This window comes from Carcharodon carcharias, chromosome 14, assembly GCF_017639515.1.
Source record: "Carcharodon carcharias isolate sCarCar2 chromosome 14, sCarCar2.pri, whole genome shotgun sequence".
In the NCBI taxonomy this organism is placed as follows: Eukaryota; Metazoa; Chordata; class Chondrichthyes; order Lamniformes; family Lamnidae; genus Carcharodon; species Carcharodon carcharias.
Window position 1 is genome coordinate 94,364,602 of NC_054480.1, and position 20,193 is coordinate 94,384,794.

The following is a 20,193-nucleotide window of genomic DNA, read 5'->3' on the forward strand; positions in this document are numbered from 1 at the left end:
TTGTTTGTGAAGAATCCAGTGCCTAGTGAGAGGATGGTTGCTACCTGATTTAAAACATTTTGCAGGCGTTAACAGCATTGCCTGAATGATGTAGTTTCTGGTAATCCTGTAACTGACCATCGCACTGTTAAACTTCCAGCTCACATGTAGGCCGCCTCATGGTTCAGCAGATCCAGCACATTCCTCATTCATTCCAACTTGCCACGGCTCTGTGTTTTTAAACCTGTTTTCAACAGAAAGGAGTTGGAAAAATTTGTTTTTTAATCTTCCAAAGCAATATCTAATTCTGAGTTTTAAAGTGGGTAGCATGTTAATTGGAAGGTGGTCCTCCCAGAGAAAAGCATTGGGAGAGACACTTGTCACACTTGTATTTGAAAAACCTTCTCTGGTCATAAGTAAAATATTTTTTTGCCATAGAGTGCAGTTTATCAAAACCTTTCAGAATTTTAAAAATCTCTGTTAGGTCATCCCCTCAGCCTTCTGTTTTCAAGAGAAAAGAGTCTATCGATCCTTTCCTGATACATATACCCTCGCATATCTGTATCATCCTTATAAATTTTCTCTGCACTCTCTTCAGTGCCCCTATATCCTTATTGTAATATTAGCGAGAAGTTCATGTACTACTCTAAGGATGGTCTAAGCAAAATTCAATGCAGATTTTAGCATAACATCCCCACTTTTCAGTTGTATCCTCTAGAAATAAAGCCCACTGCTGGGTTTGTTTTTTTTTAATGGCTTTATTGATCTATGGCACAACTTTCAGTGATTACGTATTTGTATTCAGAGATCCTTTTGTTCCTCTACTCGACCTAGCGTTGCACCTTATAAGTAATAAATAACTCCCTATTCTTCTTACCAAAACGTACTACCTCACAATTATCTATGTTGAACTTCATTTGCCAACTATTTGCCAATTCTGCAAGTTTATTTATGTCCTGTAATTTGTTGAAGTCCTCCTCAGTATTGACTATACCCCCAATTTGATGTCATCCGCAAACTTAGAAATTGTGTTTTCGATTCCAAAGTTCAAATCATTAATGTAAATTGTGAACAGCAGTGGTCCCAGCACTGATCCTTGTAGAACACCACTTCCTACCCTCAGCTACTCTGAATTTGGGCCCGCTCTCTGCTTTCTATCCTGAAGCCAATGAGCAATCTTTTGTCAATTGTGCTGACTCCACATTCTCTGATGCTATTTATTAGTCTTGTCCATTATGAGACAACTTTGGGAAAGCCTTTTGAAAATCAACTAAATTACATTTACTGCCAATTAACATTGCTACTCTAAATTACTTATTCAAAAAATTGTGATTAGTCAAATGGGATTTCCCCTTTGAAATCCATGCTGACTATTCATTATTATATTTTTAATTTCTAGATGTTCTATTCTGTTGGTAGAAATTCCATTACTGGATTTTTCCTGTCACTGATCTTAAGCTGGCTGATCTATAATTCCCTGGGCATGTTCTGTCATCTTCCCAGATATAGAAATATAGTTTGGGTTCCACCAGGGTCACTCAGCTCCTGACTTCATTACAGCCTTGGTTCAAACATGGACAAAAGAGCTAAACTCCCAAGGTGAGGTGTGACTGCCCTTGACATCAAGACTGCATTTGACCGAGTGTGGCATCAAGGAGCCCTAGCAAAGCTGGAGTCAATGGGAATCAGGGGGAAAACTCTCTGCTGGTTGGAGTCATACCTAGTACAAAAGAAGATGGTAGTGGTTGTTGGAGGTCAGCCATCTCTGCTCCAGGACATCACTGCAGGAGTTCTTCAGGGTAGTGTCCTAGGCCCAACCATCTTCAGCTGCCTCATCAATGACCTTCCTTCCATCATAAGGTCAGAATTGGGGATGTTCGCTAATGATTACACAATGTTTAACACCATTTGTGACTCCTCAGATCCTGAAGCAGCCCATGTCCAAATGCAGCAAGACCTGGACAATATCCAGGCTGAAAATTGGCAAGTAACATTCTCGCCACATGAGTGTCAGGCAATAACCATCTCCACAAGACAGAATCCAAACATTGCTCCTTGATGTTCAATGGCATTACCATCACTGAAACCCTCACTTATCAACATCCTGGGGGTTACCATTGTTCATAAACTGAACTGGACTAGCCATAAATACTGTGGCTACAAAGGCAGGTCAGAGGCTAGGAATAGTGCAATGAGTAATCCACCACCTGACTCCCCAAAGCCTGTCCACCATCTACAAGGCACAAGTCAAAAATGCGATGGAATACTCTCCACTTGCCTGGTAAGTGCAGCTCCCACAACGCTCAAGAAGCTTGAGCCCATTCAGGACAAAGCAGCCCACTTGATTGGCAACACATCCACAAACATTCACTCCCTCCACCACCGATGCACAGTAGCAGCAGTGTGTACCATCTACAAGATGCACTGCAGGAATTCACCAGGGCTCCTTAAACAGCACCTTCCAAACCCACGACCGCTACCACCTAGAAGGACAAGGGCAGCAAATAGACAAGAACACCATCACCTGGAAGTTCCCCTCCAAGTCACTCACCATCCTGATTTGGAAATATATCACCATTCCTTCAATTTCGCTTGGTCAAAATGCACAGATATGCAAAAGACATAGCTATCTAGCTCAGGTCAGAAGTGGTACTCTTGTTACTCCATCAAGTTCCACTATTCTATGGGCGGATGTATTTAAGAACATAAGATATAGTAGCAGAAGTAGGCCTTACAGCCCCTCGAGCCTATTCCACCATTCACTAAGATTATGGCTGATCTGACCTTAACTCCACTTTCGTGCCTGCTCCTTTGCTGTAACCCTTGACTCCCTTGTCGATCAAAATCTGTCTAACTTGACCTTGAATATATTCAATGACCCAGCCCCCACTGATTTTTGTCATGTAGTTATATTGATATAAAGGCATCAATCGCTTATTAGGGACACATTGAGGGTTCATTTATTTAGACTAGGCACATGGGAACATTTATAGAAAGGTAGAAAGCTTGAAGACAGCAGTGGAGCTGTATGTGTTCTGTTCAAAAGCTAAAGTGAAACTAAGATTGGATCGCATGACACACTTCCCTTCTAGAGATGCCATGCTGCTATCCCTTAAAGGCAGATTACAACATCCCCACTCCCAAAGAAGTATAACTGTTTACAATATATGTTCATGTTTAGCAACCATTACATAAGTGAGTCTCTAAAGCAGAAAGGTAATCTGCTGGTACGCCCAGATTGTGTGATGGTAACTTTGTCTGGATATTTTTTAATTGCTCACAGTGATCTGTGGGATAGTCATTCTTGGTTAGTTGTTCCTGGTTCCATTCAGAAGCTAGTCCTTGATGCAGTTAGACTGCACTGTGGTTGAGGAGCTGGAATGGATCGGATTCGTCCTGAGTTAAGCCTCAGCTTTGTGTGTAATGACTTCATAGAAACTTGGTTCTGAACAAATCCTTGTCACCTCAGCTGGGTTGCCATGTATCTTCTGTGGGATCCTGGATGAACTTGTGGCCCAACCGTAAACTTAGCAGTTCTGTACCTGCATTTTTAATATGCACGTTGGTCATCTTTTTGTGCAGTTTTAAAAATTCTTCTCTCATTTCTGAGAGAGTAAGCTTGGTAAGAGTAGGTAGATTGGTACACATTGGTCTGCCAAACATGAGCTCTGCCACTGATGAAATAGTTGCACTTAAAGATGTCGCTCAGATGTAACATTGCAGACCTTACTTGGTCTGTCTAAGTTTGAAAATTAGGGATTTCACCATGCCAATCATTCGTTCAGCTAGGCCATTGGATCTAGGGTAATGAGGAGAATAAAGTAGTGTGATCAATATTCCACTTCTCACATATATCATGAAATGACTTACCAATAAATTGCGGACCGTTATCCATAGGCACACCAAATAAACTGAAAATAACACTTGGAGTGTGTGCGACAGTTGTGCTTATTGTCGAATGGGGTATTTGGTAAAGTAGTTGATGATGACAATGAAATGAGTGCCACGGACATGAAAGAGGTCAGCTGCAATTTTGGATCAAGGATGGGTAGGAACTTCACATGGAACCAGTGGTTCTTTGTGCTAACTTTGCACATGTTCTTGACATGTTTCGCACTTGTTGACGGCGACTTCAATGTCATTGTTCATATCCAGCCAATCGGCTGTCTCACTTTTGAGTCTGATCTATATATGTCCTTGTGAAGTTGTTCAATAATATATGGTTGCAATGTTCCTGTATAATGACCTACCTGCCTTTAAAAATGACTCTCCAGGAGATGCCTAATTCACAGAATCACACAGTGCAGAAGAGGCCCTTCGGCCCATCGGCCCATTGAGTCTGCACCGACACATGAGAAACACCTGACCTACCTACCTAATCCCAATTACCAGCACTTGGCCCATAGCCTTGAATGTAATGATGTGCCAAGTGCTCATCCAGGTACTTTTTAAAGGATGTGAGGCAACCCGCCTCCACCACCCTCCCAGGCAGCGCATTCCAGACTGTCACCACCCTCTGGGTAAAAAAGTTTCCTCACATCTCCCCTAAACCTCCTGACCTTGAACTTATGCCCCCTTGTGACTGACCCTTCAACTAAGAGGAACAGCTGCTCCCTATCCACCTTGTCCATGCCCCTCATAATCTTGTACACCACGATCAGGTTGCCCCTCAGTCTTCTCTGCTCCAATGAAAACAACTCAAGTCCATCTAACCTCTCTTCATAACTTAAACTTTTCATCCCAGGCAACATCCTGGTGAATCTCCTCTGCACCCCCTCCAGTGCAATCACATCCTTCCTATAATGTGGCGACCAGAACTGCACACAGTACTCCAGCTGTGGGCTCACCAAGGTTCTATACAATTCCAACATGACCTTCCTACTTTTGTAATCTATGCCTCGATTGATAAAGGCAAGTCCCTGATGCCTTTTTCACCACCTCACTAACATGCCCCTCCGCCTTCAGAGATCTATGGACACACATGCCAAGGTCCCTTTGTTCCTCAGAATTTCCTAGTGTCATGCCGTTCATTCAATACTTCCTTGTCAAATTACTCCTTCCAAAGTGTATCACCTCACACTTTTCAGGGTTAAATTCCATCTGCCACTTATCTGTCCATTTGACCATCCCATCTATATCTTCCTGTAGCACAAGACATTCAACCTCCCTGTTAACCACCCAGCCAATCTTTCTGTCATCTGCAAACTTACTAATCCTACTCCCCACATAGTCATCTATGTCGTTTATATAAATGATAAATAATAGGGGACCGAGCAGAGATTCCTGTGGTACAGCACTGGACACGGCGTTCCTGTCACTAAAGCAGCCTTCTGTCATCATCCTCTGTCTCCTACAACTAAGCCAATTTTGAATCCACCTTATCAAATTACCCTGTATCCCTTGTGCATTTGCCTTCTTTATAAGTCTCCCATGTGGGACCTTGTCAAAGGCTTTGCTGAAATCCATATAAACTACATTAACTGCACTACCCTCATCTACACACCTGGTCACCTCCTCAAAAAATTCAATCAAATTTGTTAGGCATGGCATCCTTCTGACAAAGCCATGCTGACTATCCCTGATCAAACCTTGCCTCTCCAAGTGGAGATAGATTCTCTCCTTCAGAATTTTCTCCAATAGTTTCCCTACCACTGACGTGAGACTCACTGGCCTGTAGTTCCCTGGCTTATCTCTACAACCCTTCTTAAATAGCAGAACCACATTAGCTGTTCTCCAGTCCCCTGGCACCTCCCCTGTGGCCAGAGAGGAATTAAAAATATGGGTCAGAGCACCTGTGATCTCCTCCCTTGCCTCGCTCAGCAGGCTGGGACACAAATCACCCGGACCTGGAGATTTGTCCACTTCTAAGCCTGCCAACTCCTCCAATACTTTGTCACTCCCTATATCAATTTGCTTAAGAACCTCACAGTCTCTCTCCCCAAGTGTGATACCTTCATCCTCATTCTCTTGGGTGAAGATGGATGTGAAGTATTCACTCCAGCGAGTGTATGGCTCCACCCGTAGATTGCCCCTTGGTCCCTAATGGACCCTCCTCTTTCCCTGGTTATCCTCTTCCCATTGATATACTTATAGAATATCTTGGGATTTTCCCTACTTTTACCAGCCAGAGCTTTCTCATATCCCCTCTTTGCTCTCCTAATTGCTTTCTTAAGCTCCATCCTGCACTTTCTGTACTCCACTAATGCCGCCGTTGATTTGCTTCCCTTGTACCTGCTAAAAGCCTTTCTTTTCCTTCTCATCATAACCTGAATATTTCTGGTCATCCCAATAGGCCAAAATGGGTCTTGTGTTCATGGACATGCTGAATTGAATCAGGTCATCCTTCACAATGATGGTTTTCTTTAGTTTCTGTGGGGGAGAATCCTGCTGTTTTTTCTTATAGCTGCTGGAATTTACTTTGCTTGAAATGTGCCAGATCAATTTGAAGAACATTTTCAAGTTCAATGCCAACGAAATCGACTTGTAAATCTAGGGATATATCTGCTGTTTTCACTGGGTTAGGTAGTCTGTTGAGGGTGGAATTTGCACTGTGTGGTAGCGAATGGGAAAAAGAACATTTTACTCGCCAGCTGCAATACTGGCTTTTCATACCATATCATCCCAATCCTGCCTCATTAATTGCGCATTCCTGCGAAACACGCAGTTCTGCTGGCAGCTGCCTCCGATTCGCCTGCCACGCCATGACATCACCACTTCCCCATGCCAGGCGCACACCTCAGACCTCACAATTCCAGCCCAGGACCTGCTGGACAGGACTCATACCCCCAAAAGGCAAGAAGACTGCTGCCCCTCGGTTGAGTGATGCATCCCTGGAACACCTTTTGGATGCCGTGGAGGCCCGTGGTGATGTCCTCTGCCCCTGCTCTGGCTGCAGAAGGGACAGCAACATCACCAAGCCGGCTTGGCAGGTGGTGGCAGTTGTGGTCAGCACCATCGCCTTTCAGAAGAGGACAGCCACCCAGTGCTGCAAGAGGATGAATGTTCTCCTCCATTCCACCAGGGTAAGTCACTCTTTTCTTCACTCCCAACTCACACACTCACAAACCCATCACACACCCACAGAGCCTTCACTCACTGCCAATTCAAGGGACATCACCATTCACTCTTTCACACACACCGTCACTGTCCTCATCCCGTCCGTGGGACCACTCACCACCCACACAGGCCAGGCATCCTTACCATCTGGCCTGGCAGGCATCCTGCTTACACCCTCTCCATCTCTATCTATGCAGAACAAACTGGCTCACAACAAGAGGGAGAGGTCGCAGACTGGTGGAGGAATGTCTGAAATCAAGGCCCTCATGGACTTTGAAAACAGAGCCATCCAGCTGGCCGGTGAGGATCTGGACTGTGCTGACAGTGAGGTCAGAGGTACTCTACCAAGTGCAGTGCAACATCCATCAGACAACCATACCGTGAGTGATATGTCCTCTTTCATAGGCCACTGCCATGTACTAACTATCTCCCCTTGCTTTCGCAGGCACATCTGGGGAACAGCCAACAGAGTCCATGACCCAGGGCCTCCAATCAAGCCCTGAGGAAACCTCTGAAGAGGAATCTGGAGGCACTATCCCTGAAGTCCCATCACAGCGCTCACCCATACCTTCCACCAGCGCAGAGACACACACCTCAGTGGGACCTAGCTTTAGAGTAGTCTCAGGATCACAATCTGGTGAGCATATCGCACTGTCTGATCCATAGCAGGTGGAGGCAGGGACTTCCCAGGACCCTGGCACTCAGAGGACTGCTGGACGCCAGAACGTTGCTGAGTCTGAGTAAGATGACGAGCCTCCGGACTTGGTCATGTCACAGTTGCTGCAAAGGCAAGCTCAGGAACACCAGGATGGGATGTCCGCTGCACTCCTTACAAGGCACGATGGAGGAGTTTGTCCATCTTCAGGCTGAGGTGATAGCACCAGCATGCCAACGCACCAAGGTCAACACTGGCAGATTGGTGGCCGCCATGAAAACCTTGGTTCAGGACGTTGGCCCTGCACTGCTGCATGGGCTTAACTCCGTTGCTGATGTCATAGTTAGTTTCACCCCAGTGAGAGGGGTGGGGCAGCCTGATCTCACTGCAGCTTCTGCTTCTCCTTCTCCTCAAGGAGTCAACCAGGAGCCCTCGGGCACCCATAGGTAGGAGGATCAGCAAGTGCACACCATGGGACCATCCACCCAGGTGACTCTGGGAGTTCCCAGCCCATCTGAATCCTCTCTTCCTGTGACTCCAGCAGCTCCAGCTCTACAGGCTGAGGAAGGTGCCACTGCCACATGGCAGGACCCTGAAAGCAGGCCGGGCCCTCCAGGTCTTGGTCCTCCAAGGTCATCACAGACAGGGCATAGCAGTCAGCAGGCTTCCTCCACCTCCCCTGTGGATGTCGGGGAGCAACAAGATGCAACTCTTTTGAGTCAACCAAATAAATTAAATTAACAAAATCAGGGATAAATTAAAAGCAGCACCTTAAAGGGAAACTACAAAAACAAAAGACAAAACTTGAAGGAAAATTACAAACATCAAACCAAATGTGATTAAAGGGTCAATAAAAGACCCCAGTCCCCGCGGTGCCCACCAAGCACAGGAGGCCTCGGCGGTGCCGGCAGACACTGCGTGTTCCCTCTCCAGGGACACCTGGCTGTGAACATAGCTGTGGAATAAGGGCAGACAGTCAGGTCAGACGACCGCCTCCATCGCCAGCTGCCTGGACCTGTTAATGACCAACTTGGCGAGGCCCAGGAGCAGGTTCATGAGGATGTCCTCCTCTCTCCCGGCCCCCTTCCGCATGGGGTGCCTGTAGATCAGGAGCGTTGGACTGAAGTGCAAACAAAACAACAGTAAAATGTTTGTTAAATAACTGAAAAGGGGAGTGCAGTCTACAACAACTTACACATGCGTGGTCCACAGTCTCCACGAGGCCGCAAAAAACACTGGCGTCTTGGGAGTCCATGAACTGACACATCCTTTGGGACTATGGGTTATATGGGACTGCTGCGTGGAACACCCCCCACTCCAGGTCCCCGATGAAAAGCGGGAGGACACCTCCTTAGAGGGCCCTGCACTGGGGACCTCCGCTGCCGGACGGCAACAAGGCACACCAGAGCGTGTGCGCGCGGCAGGCGAGGGCAAAGAAGTGAAGGGTGTGCAGCAGCAGCCTGTACATGAAACCCCTCCGCACCAAGCTAAAAGGCACAGAGGGCATTTCCATGAGGTGACTCAGCTTACGGGCACCAGCTCCCGAGTAAGGGCTCGGACCTTGGGACCAATGTGGAATTCTGGCAGGGGTTTGCTCAGGCAGGAGACCACTGCACGCCTGTGCCGCCTCGAGACCGGGTATGCAATCGGGAGTGAGCATGACCATTCTAAGATCATGGATGGCACTGACTATATTGACCAGATATCCACCGGCGGGTGATGTGCCAACTTCTGTGGAATCATCCAGCCAACTCCTTTGCCATCCAGCACGTCCCCAACTCTAGTTAGCTCAGCTACTAAAGCCCTCAGCCTCCACCAGCCACCTGAATTGGTGTAGGTGTGGATTCCTGAGAAATGGCTCTCAGACGATAGCCACTACTCCTGATGGCGGAGAGCTGTGGTGCAAGGTGACCATGCTGCAGACTTTGATCAGGTCCCGGTAAAAGATAGGCAACGCTTATAAGGAGCTACAAAGGCCCCCCAGGTCTACAAACAGGAGCTGCACGTCATAATTCAGGCCATGCACCTGGCGGAAGGAATACATCGCCAAGGCACACCATCTTGAAGGAGGCGCTATGTAAAGTTATCGCTGCCACCTGGGTGTTTAACTCTTTTGGTTACAAAACAGATAAACGAAGCCAAGGGACAAATGAAAAGGCAGCATCTTAAAGGGAAACTGCAAAAACAAAGGACAAAATTTAAAGGAAATTTACAAACATTAAATCAAAACATGATTAAAGGGGTCAATAAAACACCCCAGTCCCCGCAGTGCCCACTGAGCACGGAAGGCCTTGATGGTGCCGAGGGATACCGCATGCTCCCTCTCCAGGGACACCCGGCTGCGAACATAGCCATGGAAGAGGGGCAGACAGTCGGGTCGGGCAACCCCCTCGATCGTCCGCTGCCTGGAGCTGTTAATGGCCAACTTGGCCAGGCCCAGGAGCAGGTTCACGAGGAGGTCCTACTCCCTCCCGGCCCCCCTCCCCACCAGGTGCCCATAGATCAGGAGTGTGGGACTGAAGTGCAAACAAAACAACAGTAAAAGGTTTTTCAAATAACTGAAAAGGGAGAGCAACCTATGACACCCTATATACACATGGTCCATGGACTCCACAAGGCCGCAAAAGGCGCAGGTATCTTGGGAGTCCATGAACCAATACATCTTGCAGTTATACGGGACTGCTGCATTCAACACCTTCTACCCCAGGTGCCCGAAGGAAAGGGGGAGGACATCTCCTTAGAGAGCCCCCCCACTAGGGACCTCTGCTGCAGGATGACAACAAGGCATGCCAGGGCACGTCCGGGCAGTGGCTGAGAGTAAGGAGGTGAAGGGTGTGCAGCAGTAGCCCATACAGGAAACACCTCCGCACTGAGCTAAAAGGCACAGAGGGCATTTCCGCAAGGTGACTCAGGTTGCAGGGTTCCGGCTCCAAAGGGAGGGCTCAGGCCTTGGAATGTAGAATTCCGGCAGAGCAGGGGTTTGCTCAGACAGGAGACCACTGCACACCTGCACCGTCTCAAGACCAGGTATGCAATCAGGACCTAAGGTCATTGGTATTGGCCGCAAGCTGGACATCCACCGACTGCAAGCTGGACGACCACTGTGGAAGTATCCAGCCCACTCCTCCGCCACTTAGCACGTCCCCGATCCTGGTCACCCCGGTAGCCACAGCCCTCCTCCACCAGCCACCAAAATTGGCAGAGGTGCGGATTCCTGAGCAGCGGCTCTTTGACGATAGCTGCTACTCCTGACGGTGGAGAGCTGTGGCGCGAGGTGACCATGTTCCAGACTTTGATCAGGTCCTGGTAAAAGACAGGCAGTGCCTGGAAAGAGCTGCTGACGTACCCCATGTCTTTTTTCCAGTGAGTAGAAGAAGGGGGAGCCACGGTCCAGGCCCTTGAGGAACGGGATCTGCGACCTCACGAACACACCGTGGGACCCAACAAATTGCCTTCTTCACATCGTACACCAGCCGCAGGGCCGGGTCCATGTCGGGCTGATGGAGACGTGCCTCCAGGTCGAGCACCTCCTTCTCCAACTCCTCCACCCTGGATTTCTGCCTCTTTGTTGACCCCTTCGCGTACTCCTAACAGAAGACGTGAACATGAGTCTTGCCCACGTCCCACCATAGCCACAAGGAGGGGAAGCCTCCCCGCTTCCTTCTCCAGCCGGCCCAGAAACGACGGAACGAATCCAGGAACCGCTCGTCTTCCAGCAGCAGGTTGTTAAAGGGCCAGTACGCGGACCCCGTCCAAGCGCAGATCGGAGTGAGCTCCGCCCACACCAGATGGGGTCCGAGCACGCCTTGGAAATATAAAGGTGGTTAAGTTGGGTCCCTCCAACTCCAGGTGACACGAAAGTGAAAACGCTGGAGTCAGGATGGAGATTTCGCCAGACGTCCACAAAGTCGAAGGACCCGACCAGGTCCCTCAACTTACTCACACCCAGTGTGCGGTACTGGGTACCGTGATGGTCCCAGGCCCCCGAGGGTGCAGTTGAAATCCTCCCCCGAGGACGATGCACTTGCCCAGATGAGTGGACATTTCCTCAAAGAAGCTCGCTTGCTACTGCGCGCCCACACACTCACAAAGTGAAGTGCTGCGCCCCCTAGGTGCACAGTAAGGTGCAGCAACCGGCCTGGCACTAGCTCCTTGACCCCCAATATTACCGGTTGAAAACACGGGGCCAACAAGATAACCACCCTGCCAGAATTGGAAGCTGGGTGACTGATGTAGAACCCCCCCTCGCCACTCCAGGAGCCACGTGGCTTTGTCTCCCTGAAGGGTCTGGGCTTCCTGCAGGAAGAGAACTGAAGACTGAGAAGTTCTGGAACCTGCGCTGTGCATCCCTGCTGCCATTGATGTTGAGGTTAGCTATGGTCATTTTCATTGTCAGAAGTGTTTAAACCCTCACCTCACCTCAGATAGTGAAATGAGAGGACTTTTTTAAGCCTTCCTCTCCTTCAGGAGCCCAGCAAGAAACTTGTGGATCCTCCGCTGGGCATTCCAGTCCAATTTGGGGGCTTTTAGGGTCTCACAGGTGGACCAGAACACCAGTGGATAAGAATGCCACCAGTCCAAGACTGACTGGACCCTATCTTGACGACCGCGCTTACTTGCCAAAAGTCCTGGATGGTGGGGGGAAGCAGTGGTGAGTCGACAGCAGGCACCAGAGCCCTCATCACCTCACCTGGCTCCAACAACTCAAGGTTGTTGGCAGTGCTCGCTATCGACACCACCTCCTCCTCTGGATCGTTGCCTCTGGCATCCGACCCCTCCCCTGCATGAGTTCAGGGGCTGATTCAGAGCTGCCAGCTGTCTCTACCTCTGCCTCAATCCCACCTCCACCAAGAAGGCCAGGGGGGGTCCTCTGTGGTGCTGGACCACAGGGCGGCAGCAGCTCAGAGCCCCGCTCCCTCCCAGGCGCCGGGTCCTCTGGCGAGTCCAAAGAAGCTCTGGGCCCAGGATGGAGGCGTCCAGCGCAAAAGGTTAGGATGGAGCAGGGTGGCCTTCCTCGCAGCCACCAACCAATGACCCATGACTTGGCGCAGTCAAGGGGGGTGCTGCAGTCCCCTGACAGGCCAGGTGGCATCTCAGGAATACAAGGTGGGTTGGGGTGGGGCACCACAGCAAGGGTGATACCCTCATTGATTCCTGGGGGCCCCTGCTCAGTGATACCTTGGGGCTTTTAGCCTCCCCTGGAGGGCAGCATGAGGACTGGCATGGCGGAGATGCCACCCTTCTCCCAACAGGTGATAGGTGATGCCTCTTCCAGGAAAGGCTGGGGAGACCTCTATCGCCTCATCCACCCCTCCTGGACGTACTGCCCCCAGGGTCTCTGCCAGGTTGATCCCTAAAGGGATAACCACCGGCTCGGGATTGCAGGCCCCATCACTGCCGGGCACGGGAACCCGTGCAGGGATCACACCAGGCCCAGCACTTGGTGCTGAGGCACCTATGGTGCCCAGGAGCACATGTGGTTACATCGCCAGGGCCGGGTGATGTTTTCTCCCCCGAGCTGGTGTCTTTGGGGGTCTAGGGATCAGAGCGGGCTTTGGAGGTTTGGGGGACTTGGGGGGTCTGCTCCTGGGTGGACGGCCTTTCTCCGTGCCTTCTTCCAGTGGGGACTCTCTCTCCCCCACCTTGCTAACAGCCGAGGTAACGTTGGCTGATGGTGTCACCTCCCCTTGTGGGGAGCGAGTTAGAGCTGTGGTTGGGGGCGGGGCGGCTGTGCCAGCCGCGGCTGCCTGGATGGTTTTGGTGGCTTTGGAGGTGGGGCATTTCTTTCTCACATGCCCCACCTCCTTGCAGGCATGGCACTGGATGCCAACCACCAACCAAACTATATGGTCAGCAACTCATAGGTCCCATGGAAGGAGTACATGTGGAAGGAGTACACGTGCCGAAGACTAGTGTCCTTCAGGCCACCCCTTACCTCACTTCCCCCAGATGACAAAGGTGGGGGAGGAGGAGCTCACCCAGGATGTTGGATACTATCAATCGCTGGGCGGTGGCCTCCAGGGGGTCCATAGCCAGGAACCCAGCATGAGCCCCTTCTTGAGGGTGAGGTGCACCGTCCGCTCAGCCTTCAAAAAGAACACGGCATTATCGCACATTTTCAACTATTGTTGATGGGCCGTGGACCCCGGCCAAAATCTTGATGCAAGCCTTGATAGTCATGGTGGGGTGGGAGTAGCACTTCAGCTCAAGCTGCCTGGTCAGCAATTGAAATGGTGACAGGGCTGCGGGAGATGTAGGTGCTGAAGAGGCCACAGAGCCGGCAGGAGCAGGCCCCGCCACCAGCGAAGATCTCATCACCATCGAGGTGTGCTACACCCGATTCAGGTGAAAAAAAGGAAAGAAAAGTCTGGAGCAAAGGGGATTGGGAATGCAGGAGAGCAAGAGGAAGAGGGAAAGGGGGAGAGAGAGGGGACAGGCACAGGCAGATGCTTCGATGTTTATTGTGGGGAGTTGTATTTGATGTTTTGCAGGAGGGCAGGAGTCTGCTCCTGGGCAGCTAGCACTGCCCAGGCACAGCTCAGGAACCAAGGTTAAAGGTCATAGACGCGGAGGCTCCGGGCAGCACTAGCTAAGACAGGCAAGGCAAGGGAGGGCGGAATGGGGTGCAGGTCTCTTTCCCCTCAAGGCTCAGTGTCTCACAGCCCTCCCTTCTCAGATCTTCTGTTCCTTGCCCTGCAGAGAACAAGTGGTCGAAATACAGGCTGTAGCAGCCTGAAGGCTCCAGAAATAATAATAATAATAATATTATGCAACCCCCACCTCCCCCTTCTTCTTCTTCTGGGCAGCAGTCTTCCTCCAAAATGTGGGGTAAACGAGGCCCCACAAAAGTAGTAGCAGCTCAGCTCCAGGAGAGCAGCCACAGTACCAACAGCAGCCACAGCAGCAGCAGCACCAACAATAGTCACAGCAGCACTAACAGCAGCCACAGCAGCAGCAGCACCAACAACGGTCACAGCGGCAACAGCACCAACAATGGTCACAGCGGCAGCAGCACCAACAGCAGCCACAGCAGCAGCAGCACCAACAGCAGCCACAGCAGCAGCAGCACCAACAGCAGCCACAGCAGCAGCAGCACCAACAGCAGCCACAACAGCAGCAGCACCAACAGCAGCCACAGCAGCAGCAGCACAAACAACAGTCACAGCTGCAGCACCAACAACGGCCACAGCAGCCCAGCAGCAGCACCAACAACAGCCACAGCCGCAGCAGCACCAACAGCCACAGCAGCAGCAGCACCAGCCACAGCAGCAGCAGCACCAACAATGAGCATAGCAGCAGCAGCACCAACAACAGCCACAGCAGCAGCAACACCAACAACAGCCACAGCAGCAGCACCAACAACAGTCACAGCAGCAGCACCAACAACAGTCACAGCAGCAGCACCAACAATGGCCGCAGCAGCAGCACCAACAATGAGCACAGCAGCAGCAGCACCAACAATGGCCACAGCAGCAGCACCACCAACAACAGCGGAAGCAGCACCACCAACAACAGCCACAGCAGCAGCACCACCAACAACAGCCACAGCAGCAGCACCAACAACGGCTACAGCAGCAGCACCACCAACAGTGGAAGCAGCACCATCAACAACGGCCACAGCAGCAGCACCAACAATGGCCACAGCAGCACCAACAACAATGACCATAGCAGCAGCAGCACCAACAACGGCCACAGCAGCAGCAGCACCAACAATGGCCACTGCAGCAGCAGCACCAACAATGGCCACTGCAGCAGCAGCACCAACAACACCCACAGCAACGGCAGCAGCACCAACAACAGCCACAACAGCACCAACAACAGCCACATCAGCAGCAGCAGCACCAACAACAGCCATAGCAGCACCACCAACAACGGCCATAGCAGCAGCACCAACAATGGCCACAGCAGCAGCACCACCAACAGTGGAAGCAGCAGCACCAACAACAGCCACAGCAGCAGAACCAACAACAGCCACAGCAGCAGCACCAACAACAACAGTCACAGCAGCAGCACCAACAATGGCCACTGCAGCAGCAGCACCAACAACACCCACAGCAGCAGCACCACCAAAAACAGTCACAGCAGCAGCACCAACAATGACCAAAGCAGTAGCAGCAGCACCAACAACGGCCACAGCAGCAGCACCAACAACGGCCACAGCAGCACCAGCTCAAGCAGCAACTAGCCACACCTGATTCCATTCAAGGAGGTGTAACTCTTTTGGGTCACAAGCAATTAAACTAAATCAGGGACAAAGTAAAAGTAGCCCCTTAATGGGAAACTGCAAAAACGAAAGACAAAATTTAAAAGAAACTTACAAAATCAAATCAAAATGTGATTAAAGGGTTCTATAAAGCACCCCAACGGTGCCCACCGAGCACAGGAGGCCTCGACGGTGTCGGCGACACTGTGTGCTCCCTCCCCAAGGACAGACAATCAGATCCCCTTGATTGCTTATTGCCTGGACTTGTTACTGGCTAACTTGGCCAGGCCCAGGAACAGGTTCACGAGGGGGTCCAGCTCGCTCCCCATCCCCCTCCACACTGGGTGCCCGTAGATCAGCAGCGTGGGACTGAAGTGCAAAAGCAAAAGGTTTTTCAAATAACTGAAAAGGAATGCAGCCTATGACACCCTACATATGTGTGGTCCACACATAGCCTGGGCATGGGTTTTAATCACTTGTACATAATGTTCACTATTGCAAATAAACTCCCCCAAGAATGTCTCCCTGCCTATGGCTCCTTGTTCTGATGAGCAGTGTTCGTGTCACTCAGATGTGAAACTTTTCTGCACAAGATAAAGGCATGTCTATCAGTCCAGGGCCTCTTCCTTGTGCTTTGTGCAGCCTTTCCAGCACACTGATGGTGCACCTTCACTGCCACTGGACACATCAGTCATGCCTGTATCTCGATGGGGTTATCATTGCTGCCAGAATGTCCTGGGCCGGCAGTACAGAGTTCCATCGTTCTGTCTGTGTGCTCCCAGCACCTTTGCCCCCATCTCATCAGCATCTGTGACCAGTGACAGTGTGGTCCTGAAGGGTTCAGCTCATGAAGGATGCTACAGGATCAGAAGAAGTTAAAGGTTCCCTGCTGTGTCTCCATGATATGACCCTGTTTACAGAGCGCAAGCGAGCTCCCCTCAGATAGGAGTCAGATATTCACATAAGCAATGTGAGGATCTATGGAGTGTCCTCACTGCCTATCGTCATCACCCTCCTGGAATGTAGGGACTATTAGGGCCTCCGCTGCATCTCCATGACAGGAGCCTTATCACAGAGGGTATGTGCGCTGTCACCAACCAGAAAGAAGTCAAATGTTCACAGATGCGATGCATGGATCTATGGTGTCTCCTCACTGCACATCGTCATCATCCTCCACAAATCTAGCATCCATGAGGGCCTCCCGAGTGTGCATGCCTCATCTGGCCAGTGTGAGGGCCTCATCCCTGTCATCATCGCCTCTGAGGACCTCCTCCTCTCATCCCCATTGATGTCCTCCTCATCAGAGAAGATGTCCAGCTCCTCCATCTCCTCCTCAGTCAGCTCCTCAGCCCGTTGCAGCACCAGCCTGTAAAGAGCGCAGCAGGTGACGAGGATGCAAGACACCCTCTGCGGATTGTATTGCAGGGCTCCACCAGACTGGTCCAGGCACTGGAACCTCATCTTCAGCATCCTGATGGTTTGCTCCATCAAAGTGCGAGTTGCAGCATGAGCTTCGTTATACCTTCACTCTGCTGCAGTCTGAGGCTGCCACATGGGTGTCATCAGCCACGGTCTCTGTGGGTAGCCCTTGTCCTCAAGGAGCCAAATCTGTGGACCCTGGAAGACGTCAGGGATCTGTGACTGACTGAGGATGTAGGAGTCATGCACACTCGCTGGAAACAGTGTGCAGGATGTGTTTGTGGTGGTCGCACACTAGCTGCACATTCAGCCAATGGAAGCTCTTGAGGTTGATGTAGTTCACCATGTGTTGTGACGGAGATCTGAGTGCCACATGAGTGCAGTCACACACCCTGCACCTGTGGGAAACCCGAGATCTGGGCAAATCCAATTTCTGTTGCATCCTGGCTGTCCTGGTGAAATGCACAAAGTTGTGTGCCCTCGCAAAAATGGCATCCGTCTGACCTCATGGATGCATTTGTGGGCGGAGGCCTGTGATATCCCACACAGGTCACCTGTGGAGTCATGAAAGGAGCCACTGGCGTAAAAATTGAGTGTCGCGGTCACTTTCACGGCCACTGGCAGTGGATGCCCTCCATGTCCCTGTGGCACCAAATCCTGCAGCTGGTGGCAGATGTGACCAACCAGTTCCCTAGACATGTGCAGTGTTCAGCGACACTGGTTCTCCGTCTTTGGACCCTGGGTCTAGCTAGACGCTGACCAGTGGTGGCCCACTGCGGCTCTTCAGCGTCATGTGCGGGAGCCCCAGCCGCCTCTTCTTCCTGAAGGTGCTGCACCTCCCTCTGTGCAGCCAGGCGCCTCAGTCACTCTCTTCTCTTTTGTCTTCGCTCTCTGTACGCCATGAGGCATACAGCTAGGTCACCAGGCTCCGTGCTCCTGAAACTCCTCCTGCAGGATGAAAGAGAGAGATGTGTGGGTTAGCTTGGGTGTACTAAGAACCTCTCTTGGTTAAGTGTGAAGGCCCCTTAACACATCCTGGACAGTGCTGGCCACCACTTGGATGACCAGAGTTTAGTGTGCTGCATGGCTGCCCGATACCCCACCCACCTCTGCCCCACTCCACCTGACTGATTGGCAGCAGCTTTGCCCACTGGACTGCATGCTGTGCTCCCAGCTCAGGCACAGGCATTCTCCTAACCCACACTGCAAGGCTGCATTGTTAGCCTGAAACATGGAGAAGACTGGACAAACCGGGATGCTGACATTGCAAGTGGCTGTGTGCGTCTCCACCAGTGACTGCTGCATGGCTGGCTTTAGCAAGAGGATTGTACAATGTGCCCAGTCATCCAACTGTTCTGCAGTCCACTAAAGTGCTCATTAGTTTGCAGTCTGTGCCCGAAGGGTGAAAAGCTCTGGTGCATTTATTGGCACTTTCAGGCCTCTGTGTTGCTTGAGTGAGCAGATAAGCTAGACGCCCGACTCCACGCATGTCAATATGGCTGCGTCTGAACTGTCTCAGCTGCAGAGGAATGGTCACTTTATATAAGCTTTCCCTAATGTATGGCCACTTCCCTCCGCTGCCCCACCCCCCAGCACGCGCTTGTGTACTACCATCAACCGCAGTGCAGCCCTTGCCCCAGTACTGTACTGTCAGCCAGTGGGAGAAAGTGACTTGCCTGTGCCCTCACCCGAATGCGCGGTGCCTCAACCTTGAAGTTCAATAAGCGACTCTCGCGAGCGCTGCACAACGTTACTGTGCACTCACCTCCGAGTTCCCCTCGAAGTGAAGCTCACCAGGTGCACACCTTATAAATGCTGTTGTGAAACACGTCAGCATGCAAACACACTGACGTGCTGGGTGATCCAGCGTGGGGGAATGATCCCGGCGAGCTGGGCTAATATGTCAATGTATTACAATGAAGTTCCCAATGTGCAGCAGCGGGTAACTCCACCTGCCATTGATGGGTGGAGCGGATAATGGAAAACTGGTTTCACTGCGCCATGAAACCGATTTTTAGCCATCCCACCATATTGTCCGCTTAGGTCCACCATGTCATCTGATGCCAGCAGGCACAGAAAATCCTGCCCTAAGTGCCCTAACCTTAAATCTTTATCAAGAAACGTTGTAAACTTGGCAGTGCACTGGTCAATGGTTTTCGCCTAATCATTCCCAGTGGCTTGTGGTTGGTCTCCAACACGAATCTTTTGCCAAAAAGATAGCTGTGAAGATGCATGATTCCAAACACTAATGCTAATGTTTCCTGCTCGATGTTGGACTGGTTGGATTGCATTATGGATGGTGATTTTGAAACAAACGCAATGGATTTGCCTTTTTGTAGTCTGCATGTTCCCAGACCTTTCTGTAAGGTATCTGTCTCTAGGGTAGTTGTCTCCCTAGGATTGTAAAATCCCACTGTCAATGTTTCTGATATTGACAGTTTCAGAGCGTCGAAGAGGTATCGGTGGTTGTCATGCCACAGGAAAGGAACATCCTTTCTCAAGAATTCTCTTCGCGATGACGATCTCTGAGTGAAATTGGAAATGTAAGGGGACAAGAAATTAAAGAGGCCTAGACATCTTCGAAGATAGTCCTTATCTTGGGGAGTTGGCACACCCAATCGGATTGGAAGATACCCGACAGGGCAGCATCCAAACCTCCTTTAACACTCAGCCTAGGTCTCGTTGCCAGGCTGCCTTCAACCTTTCTGTTCTGTCCTGCGGCTGATGGAGGTAAGATCATCGGACAGGCTGGGTAATAGACACAGAGTTCCAAAGATCACCTCCTATTAAAGCCTGTAAAGTGTAGCCAGGTTCTGGGGCATGTTCAAGGTGATATTTACCTCTCAGCTGGTAGGAGGGTGTAATCTGACATTCCTGGAAG

At 50.8% G+C, this 20,193-nt stretch overlaps 1 protein-coding gene across 1 annotated transcript in view; it reads right to left on the reverse strand.

Annotated features, from left to right (window-relative positions):
- Positions 1-14: 14 nt before the first annotated feature.
- The window catches only part of LOC121286833 (cystinosin-like), an 81,957-nt gene continuing 61,778 nt past the window's right edge, over positions 15-20,193 (reverse strand). Inside the window, exon 11 of the mRNA XM_041203911.1 lies at positions 15-223. Coding sequence (XP_041059845.1) covers positions 189-223 — 35 coding nt within the window. The 3' untranslated portion in view covers positions 15-188. The remainder of the gene's footprint in view (positions 224-20,193) is intronic.